At 47.0% G+C, this 19936-nt stretch overlaps 3 protein-coding genes and 1 pseudogene across 3 annotated transcripts; all 4 read right to left on the bottom strand.

Annotated features, from left to right (window-relative positions):
- Positions 1-1179: 1179 nt before the first annotated feature.
- LOC120430026 (uncharacterized protein K02A2.6-like) lies at positions 1180-2604 on the bottom strand. Its single transcript, XM_039595120.1, has one exon. It carries the CDS (start codon positions 2602-2604, stop codon positions 1180-1182), a length of 1425 nt encoding a protein of 474 aa, XP_039451054.1.
- A 1121-nt stretch (positions 2605-3725) lies between these two features.
- LOC120430031 (uncharacterized protein K02A2.6-like) lies at positions 3726-5510 on the bottom strand. The gene is made up of 2 exons (XM_039595126.2): positions 4912-5510; positions 3726-4853 (listed from the first exon to the last, which is right to left on the bottom strand). The coding sequence occupies exon 2, from the start codon at positions 4573-4575 to the stop codon at positions 3919-3921; it is 657 nt and encodes a 218-aa protein (XP_039451060.1). The 5' UTR covers positions 4576-4853; positions 4912-5510; the 3' UTR covers positions 3726-3918.
- Positions 5511-6711: 1201 nt separating this feature from the next.
- On the bottom strand, positions 6712-13871 carry LOC120430037 (uncharacterized; annotated as a pseudogene).
- A 281-nt stretch (positions 13872-14152) lies between these two features.
- Positions 14153-16527, bottom strand: LOC120430025 (uncharacterized protein K02A2.6-like). The gene is made up of 3 exons (XM_052711692.1): positions 15378-16527; positions 14507-14647; positions 14153-14355 (listed from the first exon to the last, which is right to left on the bottom strand). Exons 1-3 carry the CDS (start codon positions 16525-16527, stop codon positions 14153-14155), a joined length of 1494 nt encoding a protein of 497 aa, XP_052567652.1.
- Positions 16528-19936: the final 3409 nt, after the last annotated feature.

The raw sequence follows: 19936 nt of genomic DNA on the forward strand, positions 1-19936 counted from the left end.
TTTTTGAATTCAAACTAAAAATTAAACAGTTTTTTGCTTTACTGAAAATTGATAGGAACACTATAAATGGTTAGGCGCTTATACTTACATCAAACCCTACGTAATGTACCACCCCCGGCCGAGTTAAAATGCGTAACCGGAAAAGAAGGTGTGCATGCCTGGCACGAACACTCAAAGCGTGTTCTAGCGTGTTGCTCGTACTGACTCAGAGCAAGGGTAAGATGTAGGTGTAAGGGCAGTGCGTGTTCGTCGGGAACCTGGTACATAAGATCGGTCAAGGCCCGTTCTTACACTGAAAATTGCGAATTGCGAATTGCGAAAATAATAATAATGGTATCGTGACTTAGAAAATTTTCCACAATTTCAAGTCATTTCTGTTATGTCTTTCGCTAATAACAAACGCGAGTTAGAGACTTACATTAGAGTTTTATTTAAGTCTAGAAACTAATTTTAAGTAAGAGCGTTTACAAAACGTGGCTTTGCTTTTTCGTTGCTCGCTTTAGACAAAGCTGTCCCCTCGCAAGGTGTGCCAACCGCACAACGTTGAGTGTGTTGGTGCGGCGTCTCGCTATGGACAGTGTTGCCATAGCATCTCCCTCTTTAAGACATCACGTAGTGATCAAACCTCGGCGGCAGCCGAACCTCGCGTCCACTCCTGGTGATCGTCGTCGTCGGCACGGGAACGCAACTCGGCGGAATACTTCCCGTCGAAGCCTGCCGGATCGGCCGTTGGATCATAGCTGGTTCCGGTCCATCGTTGTGCTCGATGATTCCTGGTTGGTTCGCGCCTTCCGGTTCCACCACAGCTGCTTGCGTGACGTCATCGGTTGTTGGTTGAGCGAACCCAAACTCGCCTAGGAGAATGTCCAGCGGAAGGTTAACAGCGCGACCGCACGCCGGCGAATCCGCTGACTCGTGCCGTGGATGATATGCGACCGGATCAGCCCCGAACGTTGGCCGTCCAACCACACGTTGTAGTTCACCGAGCCGAGCCTTTCGATGACCTTTCCTGCCTCCCAGTACCAGTCGTTCCGCTTGTGCACCTTCGCATACACCAAGTCGCCAGGTGCAAATGCTCGTCTCTGGTCGTTCTCAGCAGTCGTCTTCATCTCAGCAACCGGTGTTGGTGGTGGTCGCAGTAGGTCGAGTGTGGTGCGCATTTGACCTCCAAACAGCAGTTCACTTGGTTGTTCCGCTCGGCGTCGACCTGTACGTTGCCAGAAACACGTCGAGTGTCTCCTGCAGTGGCTCTCCCTTGTTGATTTTCTTCATTCCTCGCTTGACGGTGTCCACAAAGCGTTCCGCTTGCCCGTTCGATTGCGGATGGTAGGGCGCGGTGAGGATGTGGGTGATTCCGTTCGCTTTGCAGTAGGACTCAAACTCGTCGCAAGTGAACTGAGCAGCGTTGTCCGACACGAGTACCATCGGCAGGCCAAGGCGTGCGAACGTGCTTCGAAGAAACTGGATCGTGGCCCTAGCGGTCGTGGTCGTCGTCGGGTAGATCTCAGGCCATCGCGAGAAAGCGTCCACGATGATGAGAAAGTAGAGACCATCGATCGGGCCCGCGTAATCAATGTGAATGCGTTGCCATGGTCCCGCTGGTGTTGGCCAAGCTTCTGGTGGAGTGTTTGGGGGAGATTTTGCAGCTGCAGTACAGTCCGCGCACTGCTTCACCGTGTCCTCCACCTGCTTGTCGATGTGCGGCCAGTAGACGAAACTCCGAGCCAGACTCTTCATCCGGACCATGCCCGGGTGACCGTGGTGCAGGCGTTGCAGGATCCGCTTTCGGTAGGTCTCCGGCACCACCACTCGCTGGCTGAAAAGAATGCAGCCCTGAGTCAGCGCCAGGCTCTCCTTCCGGTGGTAGAACGCCTTCACGTCCGGGTTGTCGATTTCGCTTGCGCTGGCCGGCCACTCACCTTCCAAGTATTGGACCACTTTCTTGAGCACCTTGTCCCGGGCGGTAGCAGCGGCGATCATCTTGGAAGTGACAGGTGTGTTGCCAACGGAGTCTTCCAAGACCGCCGACATGTCGTCCTCGAGGTACAGAGCGGCGATAACGTACTCCTCCTCCGGCTTGGCCGCCGAATCGATGAGTCTGGAGAGTACATCCGCGTACCCGAAGTTCGCCGTGGAGACGTAGTCGATGCCAAAGTTGTAGCACAGCAGAACGAGTCCCAGTCGTTGCAGTCGCTTGGACGTGTGCGTTGGAATTCCCTTGTGCGACCCAAAGATGCGGAGCAGAGGCTGGTGGTCTGTCTCTAGAACGAACCGTCGTCCCAGCAGCATCCGATGAAACTTCGTGACAGCGTAGACGAGCACCAGAGCTTCCTTGTCGATCTGCCCGTACGCTTGCTCCGCCGGTGTCAACGATCTTGAGGCGTGCTGGATTATCTTCTCCGAACCGTCAGGGAAACGATGTCGGATTGTGGCGCCGATTCCGGGTTGCGAAGCGTCAGCGGCCACGATAATGTACAGCGTCGGGTTGTAGTGGGTCAGCATCAGGTCCTTGAAGCGCTCGAATGATCGTTGGCAGTCGTCCGACCAGGCCCACTTTACGTCCTTCTTCAGCAGCAGATCGATTGGCCTTCGCAGCTGGTGCATCTCCTTGATGAACTTCGCGTAGTACCCGAGCAGGGGTAAATAACACGGGAATACCAAATTTTGGTATTACTTGGGCAAATAACAGGGACCAAAATGTGCCCTTGGTTGCCCAGTAATAGATGGTAAAATACCATGAAATCATACCAAAGTCTTGTATGTGGAAGGGCACAACAATACCAAACCATGTTATTCCAAGGGTAAAATAATACCTCAAAATAAAACCATTTCAATACCAAGTTGAGGTCTTCTGGATTTTTGAACATTGCTTGAATACCAAAACTTGGTATTGCCATGGTTTAATTTTACATGATACATGATTTTGGTATGATTTGATGGTATTTAACCATCTATTACTGGGCAACCAAGAGCACATTTTGGTCGCTGGTATTTGCACAAGAAATACCAAAATTTGGTATTTTCATACCATTTTAGTGCAACAGTTGCAGTTAGTGAAAAACGGAAATGATCCATATGCAACAGCCAAATCTACTCACCTGATGATTCCATGTTGTTCTTAGTGATATTCTTCACCACATCGAATGCATTTGTCATTGAAGAACGGTCTTGCTTTAAGTTCTTGAAGATTCTAAAAAATAACAAGATTGAAAAATAAGTGTTGTTATCATGAAACTGGATTGAAATTCACCAAAATTCAATAATCTGTCGATTAACTCGTTTTTCAAAGTATTTGGTTATCCCAACTTAGAGAAATTTCAACGTTTTCAATCAGCTTTAACATTTTAGGGTTTCATGTCATTTTAGCACAACATTAATTATCTCATCAAAATTTATAAAAAAAAATCCCATAGTTTCAGAGAAATTTGATGAAACTTTTCAATACCAAAATAATTCCAAAATGTGGCATCCTGACTTAGAATTTTTTCCACAATTTCAAGTCATTTCTTTAGGGGGTATATCAAAAATGTTTAAAATCAAGTTTGAAATTTCCGCTTTTCAATGAAAGCATTCGCTTTGAGACATAATTTTAGCGCAAAATTAATTATTTTGTCAAAATTGGTCAACATTTTCCCATAGTTTCAGAGGAATTTGATAAAACACTTTGAGACATCATTTTAGCGCAAAATTAATTATTTTGTCAAAATTGGTCAAAACACTGTAATACCAAAAGAATACCAAAATGTGGTGTTCGACTATTGACAAATTCTGCAATTTTGCAATATCAAAACAATACCTTAAATTGGTATGATAGCACATTTTGCTCTTGCATAATCCTTAAGACAAATTTTAAAGGGTCCAGGAATACCAAAATTTGGTATTGATACCAGAGAAAGGTATTATTACGCATTTCCCTTGTTATTTACCCATGCACGGGTAGTTGACCGCGCCCAAGAACGAACGCAGCTCGGTGAGGTTCTTCGGCAGTGGCATCTGCGAGATGGCAGACACTTTCCCCGGGTCGGTGCGGATTCCGTTTTGGTTGATGATGTGGCCCAGGTACTTCACCTCCGTCATGTAGAACTTGCACTTCTCGATCTTGAACCGGAAACCGAAATATTGGATCCGCTGCAGTGTTTGCTCCAAGTTCCGGTCGTGCTCAGCGCGCGTTCGGCCGAACGACGCCGCTCCTTCCTGGCCGGCGAGCATGTTGTCAACGACCTTCTGGAAGGCTCCAGGAGCGGATTTCACTCCCGACGGCAGACGCTTGACCTTGAACAGCCCCTTGTGTGTGTTCATAGTCAACAGCTTCTGCGACTCCTCCTCTACCTCCATCTGCAGATAAGCGTCCAACAGGTCAATTACGCTGAAGAACTTGCTGCCAGCCAGCTTTGCGAAGATGTCGTCGGGGGTAGGGAGAGGGTACTTGTTCGCCTCCAGCACGGCGTTCAACCCGGTCGAGTAATCCGCGCAAATGCGGACCATCGGATCTCCGTCTGCGTTGCGCTGCGCCTTCCGAACTGCCACGATGGGTGCCGCCCAGTCCGAGTAGTCGACCGGCTCCAGCACTCCCATGTTCTGCAATCGGTTGAGCTCCTTCTCGACCAGCCGCTGCGAGTGGAACGGCACTGGCCGCTTAGGTTTGAAGACCGGCTTCACCCCGTCGATCAGGAACAGCTGGATCTTCGTTTTCGTGCACCGTCCGAGTCCTTCCTGGAACACGGCCGGAAATTTCGCCTTCAGCGCGGCACCACACGCCGACGAGTCCTCCGCAGTTGTGAGTTGCTTGCAGAAGTCGTTGATCGGAATGTCGTACACAGCCCGAAAGCATCCATCAGGTCGCTCCCAAGAACCTTGAAACCGCGCACAGGAGTGACGTAGCACACGGAACGCTTGGTGGTCCCGCGGAACGTGACGTCACACTCGAACTCCAATTCCAGCGGAAGGGGTTTGCCTGAAGCTGTGGCCACCCGCAGTTCCGTCGGAATGGTTTCTGGGTTGCCGAGCAGGGGAAGTGAATCCGTCGAGATGATGGTGTAGTCCGATCCGCAGTCGAGCTGGAGTTCGATCGGTTCGTTGTTGATCAGAACTTCCACGAACTTGCGCCGTCCCACATTGACTGGGCAGCCCGCCGGCGGTTCGCTGGCGGACCGCCAAACCGCTCTGGCAATCCGCCAGCGTTTGATTTGGCGGACCACGGGCGACCCGCTGGCGGATAAAATTTGCAACAATTTGGCGCACGATCAGTTTTTTTTATCGTGACGTTGGTCCGCCAGCGACTCGCCCCGGGGTCGCCCAGGTTTGCCTTGAAATGTTTCACCCGCCGTTCATCCGCCCCACATACGCCGTTTTGTATGGTTCAACCGCCCCTATAGGATGGTCCGCCAGCGGGTCGCCCCCGATCAGCCCCCTACATAAAGTTCAACCGCCTTGGCTCGCCCTTGATGCGCCTCTCATATACGGTTCAGCCGCCCCTGTAGGTTGATCCGCCAGTGGGTCGCCCTTGATACGCCCCCCATATAAAATTCATCCTAATCTAATCTAATCTAATCGAACACAAGCGCAGCCAGTCCGAAGAAAGCATCCTGGAAGAACTTGCGGTTAGATTACGCCTCAAGTCCTTTCTTGTCAATATTAATAATTGCAGTACATCCGAGTTACCCCAAAAATGTACAGCAAAAATTAAAGCGGCCAGGCCTACTGCGTTGCATTAACCGCAGAGACAGATTCGGTGAACGGATCACATTTCACAGAATCAACAGGGGAGGAAGGATGCGTGGACATACCGTACCAAACGCTCCGAATCAGTTAGGTGTGGTGTGTAAGTGTAAATTGGCAAATAATTATATTTTTAGGAGGGAAGTGGAATTGGGCAATTGAAGTTGGGGAAAATGGGAATTGGGAAAAGGATAATGGGGAAGGGAGAGAAAGGTTATTTAATAATATCATAATATAGGGGAATATAATAATTTAACAACTTATGATGGAAAGCTCTCACCAAGAAACAGCAAATCTTTAACATAATGCTCAAATCTTCAAAAGACGCCGCGAGGTGGTATCCCGATCGTCAGATTCCAGGTTCTTCTCAGGAGACAGGCCGATCGTTTGACGTGAACACTTTCACTTTTGCACTGAGTATGTCCGCTCCCAACCAATATTTACCCATGGTTCGGTGATTGATACGCCCCCCATATAAAATTCATCCGCTCAAAAAGCCCCAACCGCCTTGGCCCGCCCTCGATTCGCCTTTCATACATATTTCATCCACCCAAGCAGAATATCCGTTCAGGATTCTGATAGTGTTTTTTCAAGTTAATCTAAAACTAAAAAAAACACAAAGTGCTTTATATAGAATTGCAGATCTTTGTAGATTCTTGTGTGCTGAAATTTAGAAATAAAACAAAAATATGAAAAAAAAACCCGATTTAATCCCACCTGGGGTGAGATAGAGCCTTTCTTACTAAAGAATATAACGATGATAGAACTTCTTTCAATTCATAACATTTTTTTTTTTGTTTTATTTATCCAGGTTAGCAGCTATAATAGCTGATTCAACCTGCCTTCAAAAACAAAAGGAGGATAGGAATAGAGGAAAATACATTTGAACTTCACACTTCACTTCATATTTTCTAGTACTAATTCATTAAAATCTTCCTCTTCTAACAATTCAATCCACTTTGCGAAGCCGTCCTTTCCTAATTTTTGATAGCATTGCCACCATTTCTCCTTGTACATGGTCTGCAGTCTCAATGCTTGGTGTTTTGTTGCGTCGTCCACTGCTTCCTGGTACTTCCGCCCGGCTTCTTTCCATTTTTTGTAGAAAAAATTGGTTCGCTGGTCATCCGTCAATTTCATTTTTTTCCGTTCATGCTTCGATCGCACGACTTCGAAATCATCATCGTTTTCCAGTTCCATTTGTGGTTGATTGTTGTTGTTGTTGCTGCTGCTGTTTTCCCCTTCTTCGGCTGGCCGTTTTGTTTTGATGCATTTTTTGTTATTGCTGTCGTCGTCAGTTTTAGCCGTCGTACCCGAGCATGGGTAAATAACAAGGGAAATGCCTAATAATACCTTTCTCTGGGATCAATACCAAATTTTGGTATTCATGGACCCTTTTAAATTTGTCCTTAGGATTATGCAAGAGCAAAATGTGCTATCATACCAATTTAAGGTATTGTTTTGATATTGCAAAATTGCAGAATTTGTCAATGGTCGAACACCACATTTTGGTATTCTTTTGGTATTACAGTGTTTTATCAAATTCCTCTGAAACTATGAGAAAATGTTGACCAATTTTGACAAAATAATTAATTTTACGCTAAAATGATGTCTCAAAGCGGATGCTTTCATTGAAAACCGGAAATTTCAAACTTGATTTTAAACATTTTTGATATACCCCCTAAAGAAATGACTTGAAATTGTGGAAAAAAATTTAAGTCAGGATGCCACATTTTGGTATTATTTTGGTATTTAAAGGTTTCATCAAATTCCTCTGAAACTATGGGAATTTTTTTTTATAAATTTTGATGAGATAAATAATTTTGCGCTAAAATGACTTGAAACCCATAAATATTAAAGCTGATTTTCAATTTTTTTTATATACCCACTAAGATTAAAAAAAAAACGTTGAAATTTCTTGGGAGTTGGGATAACCAAATACTTTAAAAAACGAGTGAATCGACAGATTATTGAATTTTAATGAATTTCAATCCAGTTTCATTTTAATAGCACTTATTTTTCAATCTTGTTATTTTTTTAGAATCTTCAAGAACTTCAAGCACAGGCCGTCAATGACAAATGCATTCGATGTGGTGAAGAATATCACTAAGAACAACATGGAATCATCAGGTGAGTAGATTTGGCTGTTGCATATGGATCATTTCCGTTTTTTCACTAACTGCAACTGTTGCACTAAAAATGGTATGAAAATACCAAATTTTGGTATTTCTTGTGCAAATACCTGCGACCAAACTGTGCTCTTAGTTTCCCAGTTATAGATGGTAAAATACCATGAAATCATACCAAAATCATGTATTTGGAAGACCACAGGAATACCAAAATCTGATTTTCCAAGGGCGCGGGAGTACCTAAAAATTAAACCATGGCAATACCAAGTTTTGGTATTCAAGCAATGTTCCCGAGCAGGGGTAAAAAACACGGGAATACCAAATTTTGGTATTACTTGAGCAAATAACAGCGACCAAAATGTGCCCTTGGTTGCCCAGTAATAGATGGTAAAATACCATGAAATCATACCAAAGTCTTGTATGTGGAAGGGCACAACAATACCACACCATGTTATTCCAAGGGTAAAATAATACCTCAAAATAGAACCATTTCAATACCAAGTTGAGATCTTCTGGATTTTTGAACATTGCTTGAATACCAAAACTTGGTATTGCCATGGTTTAATTTTAGGTATTCCCGCGCCCTTGGAAAATCATATTTTGGTATTCCTGTGGTCTTCCACATACATGGTTTTGGTATGATTTGATGGTATTTTACCATCTATTACTGGGCAACCAAGATCACATTTTGGTCGCTGTTATTTGCTCAAGTAATACCAAAATTTGGTATTCCCGTGTTATTTACCCCTGCTCGGGTACTGCTGCTGCTTGACTCCCCGGCTTTGTTTGGTTCTGCTGACACATCTTTTTCCGTGTTATTTTTGGTTGCGCGCTTTTTCTTAGTGAGTCGGGCGTTTGGTTGGCCTTTGTAGAAGACGTTGCTGTCACAGCCATCTATCTTTAGGCGCCTTGGAATTGGACGGTCCAAGTTCATGCGAAGCACCCGCACTCCGTTCGAAATGCCTACGAAGAACTTTTTCCATTTTATGGTCAGCACTTTGCCGTACTGACTCATAGTATTGGTGATTTTTTCAGCCGGCAGCTCCGGTGGCAAATCATGTATCCTGACTTCCACGGTGTAATCTTTGAAGTACACCGGGATCAGGAACATTTGATTCCCGCACTGCATGGAGTGCCGCAGATTCTTGCTGATTGCACGTTCTGCTAGTGCTGGGTCGTTAAACTCAATTAGAGCAACGCCAGACTGTAACAATTGAACGCACTTCAGTTCATGCTTGCACTGCACTTTTAGTTCGCGCGATATGAACCTCTCGACGTCGAGGGGTTTGGGTCGGGTGGGTAAGACGTTGAAATCTAATACCACTACGGTGTTTCGCGTCTTACTCATTTTTGCTGAGCAAGAAAAACACCGAGAGAGGAGTTAAAATGCAACCGCTTGCTATCGTGGTTGGAGCCGTACTGAATTCATAACATTGACTTTGTTTAGAAGAAGAAGAAGAAGAAGAAGAAGAAAGTCTTATGATAAAAGCAAAGTATTATAAATGATATGATTTCCAAAAGAAACAAAATACGCCATTTTCACCAAAAGAATATTTTTAATCGTACATATTCTTAATCAAACAAGCGTTTATGACAAACGCGAGCATAGCAAGCTTCACATGCGCCAGTTACAACGCACACCGCGGTAGGCGCAAAGAAAAACCGAGGTATAAGTGAACCGCGTGTGCCGCACGGTGCAGGGAAGATAGCCATTTAGCTTCTACGAATGTGACAGAGTCAGAGATAGCTATTTTTACAACCGCACCACTACACACTCAATCACGAGTACCTTAGGTAGAAAGCCATTGGCGTCGCCAGCATTGAAAACATTGAAAACGATATAAACGATGAAAAGCTTAGAAAGCTTCTACCCAGTAAGAAATACGGGGCCGATCGGGTCTGATCGTCAGAGCGACGATCAGTCCTACAGGGGCCGATGCGGGTCTGATTTTGAGACACGCATCAGACCCGAATCAAGGTATTTTGCACCCGAAACGTCAACCTGTCAAGGTTGTTCGAACATCGCGAGAGGCCTACATGCGGGGCCGATGTAAGAACGACGTAAAGGTGGAAAATCGGACGCGCATCAACCTCTCTTTTTAGGTTCTTCTTCTTCTTTTTCTCACATCTGTCATCTGTTTTATTTGTTCGGATTGAAAGTTTGTTGCTGTTGTTCATGTTTTTATTATTTTTTTTCGTTTTTCTCCAATTTACATTGATTTGGTGGACCTTAAACTGCAGTGACTTTGTGCCATGGTTCTTTGCAAACTCTGGAGGCTAGCTGGTTCCTCCCGGTAGTCGTGCTTGATGTTCTGGAGTGTCTGGTTGCTCAGAGGGGTTGGCCCTCTTTTCCGCCGGTTCCAATCTGCGTGATTTTGGACAGGACGTTAACTGTGGCTGTGACGGCATGACTGTTAGAGACCGGATCAAGGATGGTTGGCTTGTTTTTCGTCCTTTGGCTGCCGGGGGTTCCACCGTGCTACCTGCTGGACTGCTAGGGGAGATCCCAGCCGGGGGATGCCAGGAAGCCGGGCGGTGTTGATGCGCTGTGGAGAATAACCAAGTTTATTTATGTTATAGATAAAGAGATGTTAACTCACCACACAAAAGCTGTCTACAGGTTCCCTCGCCTCGCCGGGATGGGTCACTATTCGTTTTTTTGCTGCTCGATTGGCCAGTTTCGGCAGACTTGTCCTTGAAGGCACCATGGAAGAGATGGTCCAGGCTTTGGGGTTAGTACGTTCCGTGGCGAAGCAGAAGTATTCGTCGTCCACCTTTTTGATCTCGAATAGACCGGTACCGTTCCCTTCCTTCTTGGTGAGTTCCTCCGATTGGTTAACGATGGTTGGCGTGCTAATACCCGGTGTCTTTGGTTTTATGAAGCTGGCGAATCGCCTAGATTCCGGCATTCAACAGGAAGTGGTGGGCCAGATCGGAGACGCCTTTCTCGGTGAAAACGACGCCCGGCTTGAGGGCAATCAAATCGATACACATCTTGGCCACACGTTCCTCCATCAGCAGTTTGCTAAAGTCGGTCCACTCGTCGATCTTGGTGCGACCAATCTCAGCATCATGACCGTCTCCACCGCATCCAGCGCAACCAACGGTCGATGAACTTGGTTCCTATACAAGATTTGGCCACCTCCTCAGTTTGTGTCGTAGACGGTGCTTTGCGCCGGATGGCCGGTGCCGCTTTGGGCATATCCATCTTCAGAACCTGGAAGAGGAAAAGTTAGTTTGGGTTGAGAAATGTAAAGTATAACTGTTTTACCCAAGCTCCCGCAGCACAGATTCCGCTGCCACCCACTGCTCCTGGACCATCTCCAAGTGGTACAGTTGCACCTCGGCGTCCAGTCCACGAGTCCGGCGCCGGCGTGGCCATTCTGTTGCGAAGGTGGTGACGGTTGACAGACGATAGATGGTGGGTCGCTGAACGACAATCTCCGGATCCATGAACGGAGCCGTCGCCAACGAATAGTCCCGCCGGTGATCATCGTGATCACGTGCTGGACTTACTGCTGCTGGTTGGCCAACCTTGGAGGATACATTTAACCGTGAAGTCCGCGATCGCCTACTCTTCCGCCTCCTCCGTACGAGTCACAATATCTACCACCCGACTGCGTTGGCGAATAGTTTGATCCATGAGAGTGATGATTTTTCGTACCGCTGCCGCTATCGCCCGAGACGCTGTACTGTTGTATCCGCCTCTGCCGCCACTGTTGTTTCGCATTCCAACACCACGATTGTCTCGGTCGTCGTTCATCGGTCCCACAAACACGGGCCGTCCGACGGTGGCAGATACATAAACGGTACCATCAGCGCACGGAACAGCAGCGGTAATGGAGCTTGTTGCTGTTGGTGCTGTTTGGCCCGTTCAGTCCGGTGGCGTTGTCAGCGTTGCCGCCGCGTTTCGGTTGAAAACCAGCGATTTGAACAGCGCCATGTGTTGCCATTCCTGCAGCAGATTTATCTTCGGGGACGGATTTAAGCCCTTATCGGAAGGTGATAATTGTTCAGCTGATGGAGATAGTTTTTTTTATTCTGGTGCAACTCCAGAACCCACTTTCTGGAGGTGGCTCAAAATTATTTGACCTGAAAGAAAAAAAAAGTTAGTTCGGATTGAGAAATGTAAAGAATATTTTTTTGTTACCTAAATTCCCACAAAACGGGTTCCTCTGCCACCAGCTGAGCCATCTCCAAGAGGAACAGTTGCGAGGCTAAAAAGATCCGACTCCGGCTTCGAATCCACAGCTCTGGAGTACCGGCAGTCTAAGCACGTCTCAGTTTAAATTAAACGGTAAAGAAAATAAGAAATGCTCAGGCAATTCGGGACCGATTCCGGCTAATCTGGAACGTGCAAGATTTTACCAGCCGTGCCAAGGGCAGCGTTGTTCCGAAGACAATTTCAGGGTCATGACCGGGCCAGTTTATGCAGTGTTGCTTTCTTCGTCATTTGCAAGATCATGGCTGTCCCGAGTGGCATTTCCGGATATCAGCTGGGACAAAGTTCTAGGAACGTGGACCGGTTCCGCTTGGTCTTTTTTTTTGGGAGTGATAGTGCAGCATCTCATCCGTCCTTCCGAGGGTACTCGCAAGGACGTGGCCTTCCTTCGAGTCTGTGTCCGAGTAGCGTCGTTCTTGCCGATGGATGCTGATTGTGCAGTTGCAGTCCTTGACCCTTGAAGACCCCGGGCCTCCGTCTTCACCCTTCTTACTGTTCAGCTGCTGCTCCAACTCCAGCAGCTTCCTGGCCGCGGTCCATGAAAGAAGCCGCCGCCGACGAAAAGTCTTGCCGATGATCGTCATGATCCTGGTGCTGGTCTCGTTGCTGCCGTGTGGCCTCATTTGTCCGCGATGTCCGCGACAGCCTCGTCACGATATTCACCACACGACTGCGTCGGCGAATAGTTTGGTCCATGTGATCGATGATGATTCCTGCTGTTGTCGCTGCCGCCCGAGACATTCGGTAGCATACTGTTGTATCTGCCTCCGCTAACACTGTTGTTACGTACTCCACGATTGTCCCGGTTGTCGTTCATCGGTCCCGACGGAGGTGGACCGTTCGAAGGAGGCGGTGGCGATCCGAAACTTCCACTTGGGCCTCCGCTGCCACAATACATAAACGGTGGCATCTGCGCACGTAACAGCGGCGGTAACGAAGCTTGCTGCTGTTGGGGCCCGGGCCTTGTTTGATTGTTGTTTGTTTCATACCGGACACTGACTCGCTTGGCTACTGCTAGCTCGTATTGGCCGCAGCCTGCTTGTTTAGACTTATCTCGACAGATTTGCTGCCTTCGTGGGACGCCACTGGAGTCGGCCGCATGGAACGATTGTGCTGCTTGCGAATGTCGACGTCAGCCAGATTAACTTCCGGAATTTTTCCGGCTGACGCAATGCTTATGTCCATCTTGCCACTATCGCGGACGGTACCTCACTTACGTTAAGTCGGGATTCAGTTGATGTGATGATTGCTGTCACGGAACCATTATCAGAAGCTACTTTGTAACGACGAGTAATATGCCGGGTGGCGGCTGGTTTCGTCTTGGGCGAAACAAAGTATCCTGCGTGACACGACACCGCGGCGTTTGGCAACAACATTTCACATTCTCCTCGTTCAAAGAGATGGCACACAGCACGGCATTTTCCGGTTGAAAATCTGCAGCTGAACCATGTTGGAGACTCTCCGGGAGGTCGGTTCAACCGTCGTTTCCATTGAAGTGGTTCTGATGTTTAGCGTGTTGGAACGCTTGTTATGGACAAGTGCGAGGATCGAGTAATTCACCCGTGCCGAAACTGTCCTTCGAACCTGTTCCGAAAAGCGTTTTTCCAAGGGCACTTGCAGGGTGGCGAACGTCCGTCGGGACTGATCCGTACAGCGACGTTCTGATGGAATTTGCAGGGCCTTGATCGTCCCGCGTGCCATTTCCGGACGGTATCAGCTAAGAAGGCTAAAAAGAGAGAAAAAAAAGAAATTATTACACTGAGATCAGCTATTGTAATGTTTTGCTTTAAAAACCAAATCACCGGTTGGAATTGTTGTTCGTGGCCATGACTGAATTATTCGCATTCCGATAGACTACCGTCGATTTGAACAGCGTCAGGTGTTGTAATTCCTGCAGCAGCTTTATCTTCGTGGACGGATTTAAGTTCATTTAAATCGTTGCACCGAATGCACTCCCCTCGAACTCGCCGTACACACCCAATCAGCCATCGGTGAACACTCGGTTGGTGTCGATGCCGCTACTGATTTCCTTCAACGGCAACGTTTCCGCCGCCAGCGACTGCTCCTGGGCTGTGCCACCTCCAAGTCATTCGCACGATAGTGCCCGGTTCGTTGTTGCTCCGCCGTCGAATCCAATCATCGTTCTCGGTCCTGGACCCAGTGACCGCCCGAAACGAATCTGTGCCGTACTCTGCAGGTTGGCCATACTGGGACAATTCGCAGCAGGCAGATTCTTGTTGATGGACAATTTCAGTACAGTGTATCGGTACGGCACGGTCCTCCGTGCAGCTAAGAAGTCAGAGGACACGGCTTACTAGTGAGGAATGTACGGTCGGAACCGCTGATGGCAGCTTCCGGAACGGGGGTCTGAAAAAGAAATCTATCAAATTTCCAGAACATTCTACCTGCTCGAGCACCTTACCGTTTTTTCCGAACTTACGCACTTTTCTTGCAAACGTGCCAGTGGTCCATCGTCTGGCGGTCATGTTCTCGCGCACGTCCAGGTTTATGAACCGGAAAACGGAATCGCCGGAGGTTCGCGACCGGCAGTGGACTTTACCTTTTTGCTGATACCTTTTCCCTGAAATTGAAAAAAGTAGAGTAAAAGTTTACAGCAAACAAAAAAAAACAAACTATAAATTACCTTTAAAATCAACTCCCTACTAACCAGGGGAGAATCTGCGGGTGTTACTTGGCCTGCCGATTCCACCTACAACCCGGAACAAACCCAGAAAAGCAGACAACCACATTTTCGCGATGGAGCAAAGTTGCTCGCCATGTTGTTTTTTTTTCGTTTGACAGAACTGCCGAAAAATTCGCAAACATGAATGAGCGAGATAGCATGCTTAGCGAAACTTCGATGAAAACACAAAGCATGCTTTCTCTTTCACTCTAACGCGCAGCATACAGTTCATCGAATTTTTCGAAAAACATCGTTGCCTTACAAAACATCGTGGGTTTACGGACTTTCGATCTGGGTATTGGAATCCAATGAACCCTGTTAAATAAACTTACGAAACCACGAAAAAATTAAGTCTACTTTTAGGCGATTTTCGGAGCACACGGAAAACAAATAGATTGTAGCCGGATGAATGTCCTATGTCACAAAGGTTTTTAAATAAACATTGGACAGTTATGCAAAAACAAACAGGGCAAAAGAAACCGAAAAGCTACGATATCTTACATGTTGTAGGAAACATCGGTAGACAAGCTACTACAAATGAGTATAAGTCGAGCCAGCAAATATATGCGCCAGCATTCTCGCGCCAGTGTCAACGATCTTGAGGCGTGCTGGATTATCTTCTCCGAACCGTCAGGGAAACGATGTCGGATTGTGGCGCCAATTCCGGTTTGCGAAGCGTCAGCGGCCACGATAATGTACAGCGTCGGGTTGTAGTGGGTCAGCATCAGGTCAGACTTGAGCAGCTCCTTGAAGCGCTCGAATGATCGTTGGCAGTCGTCCGACCAGGCCCACTTTGCGTCCTTCTTCAGCAGCAGATCAAGTGGCCTACGCAGCTGGTGCATCTCCTTGATGAACTTCGCGTAGTAGTTGACCGCGCCCAAGAACGAACGCAGCTCGGTGAGGTTCTTCGGCGGTGGCATCTGCGAGATGGCAGACACTTTCCCCGGGTCGGTGCGGATTCCGTTTTGGTTGATGATGTGGCCCAGGTACTTCACCTCCGTCATGTAGAACTTGCACTTCTCGATCTTGAGCCGGAAACCGAAATATTGGATCCGCTGCAGTGTTTGCTCCAAGTTCCGGTCGTGCTCAGCGCGCGTTCGGCCGAACACCAGCACGTCGTCGAGGAACGACGCCGCTCCTTCCTGGTCGGCGAGCATGTTGTCAACGACCTTCTGGAAGGATCCAGGAGCGGATTTCACTCCCGGCGGCAGACGCTTGACCTTGAACAGCCCCTTGTGTGTGTTCATAGTCAACAGCTTCTGCGACTCCTCCTCTACCTCCATCTGCAGATAAGCGTCCAACAGGTCAATCACGCTGAAGAACTTGCTGCCAGCCAGCTTTGCGAAGATGTCGTCGGGGGTAGGGAGAGGGTACTTGTTCGCCTCCAGCACGGCGTTCAACCCGGTCGAGTAATCCGCGCAAATGCGGACCATCGGATCTCCGTCTGCGTTGCGCTGCGCCTTCCGAACTGCCACGATGGGTGCCGCCCAGTCCGAGTAGTCGACCGGCTCCAGCACTCCCATGTTCTGCAATCGGTTGAGCTCCTTCTCGACCAGCCGCTGCGAGTGGAACGGCACTGGCCGCTTAGGCTTGAAGACCGGCTTCACCCCGTCGATCAGGAACAGCTGGATCTTCGTTTTCGTGCACCGTCCGAGCCTTCCTGGAACACGGCCGGAAATTTCGCCTTCAGCGCGGCACCACACGCCGACGAGTCCTCCGCAGTTGTGAGTTGCTTGCAGAAGTCGTTGATCGGAATGTCGTACACAGCCCGAAAGCATCCATCAGGTCGCTCCCAAGAACGTGACGTCACACTCGAACTCCAATTCCAGCGGAAGGGGTTTGCCTGAAGCTGTGGCCACCCGCAGTTCCGTCGGAATGGTTTCTGGGTTGCCGAGCAGGGGAAGTGAATCCGTCGAGATGATGGTGTAGTCCGATCCGCAGTCGAGCTGGAGTTCGATCGGTTCGTTGTTGATCAGAACTTCCACGAACTTGCGCCATCCCACATTGACTGGGCAGCCCGCCGGCGGTTCGCTGGCGGACCGCCAAACCGCTCTGGCAATCCGCCAGCGTTTGATTTGGCGGACCACGGGCGATCCGCTGGCGGATAAAATTTGCAACAATTTGGCGCACGATCAGTTTTTTTTATCGTGACGTTGGTCCGCCAGCGACTCGCCCCGGGGTCGCCCAGGTTTGCCTTGAAATGTTTCACCCGCCGTTCATCCGCCCCACATACGCCCTTGATACGCCCCCCATATAAAATTCATCCGCCCAAAAAGCCCCAACCGCCTTGGCCCGCCCTCGATTCGCCTTTCATACATATTTCATCCGCCCAAGCAGAATATCCGTTCAGGATTCTGATAGTGTTTTTTCAAGTTAATCTAAAACTGAAAAAAACACAAAGTGCTTTATATAGAATTGCAGATCTTTGTAGATTCTTGTGTGCTGAAATTTAGAAATAAAACAAAAATATGAAAAAAAAAACCCGATTTAATCCCACCTGGGGTGAGATAGAGCCTTTCTTACTAAAGAATATAACGATGATAGAACTTCTTTCAATTCATAACATTTTTTTTTTGTTTTATTTATCCAGGTTAGCAGCTATAATAGCTGATTCAACCTGCCTTCAAAAACAAAAGGAGGATAGGAATAGAGGAAAATACATTTGAACTTCACACTTCACTTCATATTTTCTAGTACTAATTCATTAAAATCTTCCTATTCTAACAATTCAATCCACTTTGCGAAGCCGTCCTTTCCTAATTTTTGATAGCATTGCCACCATTTCTCCTTGTACATAGTCTGCAGTCTCAATGCTTGGTGTTTTGTTGCGTCGTTCACTGCTTCCTGGTACTTCCGCCCGGCTTCTTTCCATTTTTTGTAGAAAAAATTGGTTCGCTGGTCATCCGTCAATTTCATTTTTTTCCGTTCATGCTTCGATCGCACGACTTCGAAATCATCATCGTTTTCCAGTTCCATTTGGGGTTGATTGTTGTTGTTGTTGCTGCTGCTGTTTTCCCCTTCTACGGCTGGCCGTTTTGTTTTGATGCATTTTTTGTTATTGCTGTCGTCGTCAGTTTTAGCCGTCGTACTGCTGCTGCTTGACTCCCCGGCTTTGTTTGGTTCTGCTGACACATCTTTTTCCGTGTTATTTTTGGTTGCGCGTTTTTTCTTAGTGAGTCGGGCGTTTGGTTGGCCTTTGTAGAAGACGTTGCTGTCACAGGCATCTATCTTTAGGCGCCTTGGAATTGGACGGTCCAAGTTCATGCGAAGCACCCGCACTCCGTTCGAAATGCCTACGAAGAACTTTTTCCATTTTATGGTCAGCACTTTGCCGTACTGACTCATAGTATTGGTGATTTTTTCAGCCGGCAGCTCCGGTGGCAAATCATGTATCCTGACTTCCACGGTGTAATCTTTGAAGTACACCGGGATCAGGAACATTTGATTCCCGCACTGCATGGAGTGCCGCAGATTCTTGCTGATTGCACGTTCTGCTAGAGCTGGGTCGTTAAACTCAATTAGAGCAACGCCAGACTGTAACAATTGAACGCACTTCAGTTCATGCTTGCACTGCACTTTTAGTTCGCGCGATATGAACCTCTCGACGTCGAGGGGTTTGGGTCGGGTGGGTAAGACGTTGAAATCTAATACCACTACGGTGTTTCGCGTCTTACTCATTTTTGCTGAGCAAGAAAAACACCGAGAGAGGAGTTAAAATGCAACCGCTTGCTATCGTGGTTGGAGCCGTACTGAATTCATAACATTGACTTTGTTTAGAAGAAGAAGAAGAAGAAGAAGAAAGTCTTATGATAAAGGCAAAGTATTATAAATGATATGATTTCCAAAAGAAACAAAATACGCCATTTTCACCAAAAGAATATTTTTAATCGTACATATTCTTAATCAAACAAGCGTTTATGACAAACGCGAGCATAGCAAGCTTCACATGCGCCAGTTACATAGCACACCGCGGTAGGCGCAAAGAAAAACCGAGGTATAAGTGAACCGCGTGTGCCGCACGGTGCAGGGAAGATAGCCATTTAGCTTCTACGAATGTGACAGAGTCAGAGATAGCTATTTTTACAACCGCACCACTACGATGAAAAGCTTAGAAAGCTTCTATTGGAATCCAATGAACCCTGTTAAATAAACTTACGACAAATGAAGTCTACATTTAGGCGTTTTTAAGAGCGCACGGGAAACAAATTGATTGTAGCCGGATGAATGTCCTATATCACAAAAGTTTTTGAATAAACATTAGACAGATATGCAAAAACGGACAGGGCAAAAGAAACCGAAAAGCTACGATATCTTACATGTTGTAGAAAACATCGGTAGACAAGCTACTACAAAACGAGTATAAGTCGAGCCTCAAAATATATGCGCCAGCATTCTCGCGCCAGTATTCGAAGCTCAACTTGACAACTTGTCGACATGGCGACAAAGCGTCGAAAATCGATGCAGTGTGATTTTTTGACGATTTTTCCGATTAAAATTCACGCTGAATCGACATATTTACGAAGACGGAAATGACGTCCTGGCTCGACCTCCACGGAATTTATTTTCTCAAAATTCGAGGGTTGGAGATAGACGAGTTCTGTCAAGGTGAATCGATAGAGCGTCAAAAATCGATGCAGTGTGATTTTTTGACGATTTTCCGATTAAAATTCATGCTGAATCGACATATTTACGAAGATGGAAATGACGTCCTGGCTTAAAGTAAAACCTATACCTTTCTTTAGTAAGAAAGGCAAAAAGTAAATCGTTCTAAAAATTGATCGGGATTGCCGATCGATGTCGAATTTGTTTCAGATGCTCACTCATGGTCTGTACTATGAATGTAGCAAGAAATTTTGAATAAAATCAGAAATGAAAAATGTTGGCGAAGGTCACCAGGTGGGCTTTTACCTTTTTTTAGGGATTTTTTTTCTTATGGTAGGTCAATCAAACGGCTCTAACTCCAGAACCATATTATGAATCTGGATGAAAATTTGGGAGGTTGTAGGGCTCGAAAAATGCAATTTTTGAAATAAATAAAAGATATGAAAATGAAAAAAATTCTCTCATGCTCATGCTCATGCTCAAAAGATATGAAAATGAAAAAAATTGACCATATTTTCATTTGAAAACTGTGTGAAGAATCGAAATCGGATATATGGGAGCTGAGAACGGCGCGACACAAAATTT

The sequence above is a fragment of the Culex pipiens genome, chromosome 1 (assembly GCF_016801865.2).
Source record: "Culex pipiens pallens isolate TS chromosome 1, TS_CPP_V2, whole genome shotgun sequence".
Lineage (NCBI taxonomy): Eukaryota > Metazoa > Arthropoda > Insecta > Diptera > Culicidae > Culex > Culex pipiens.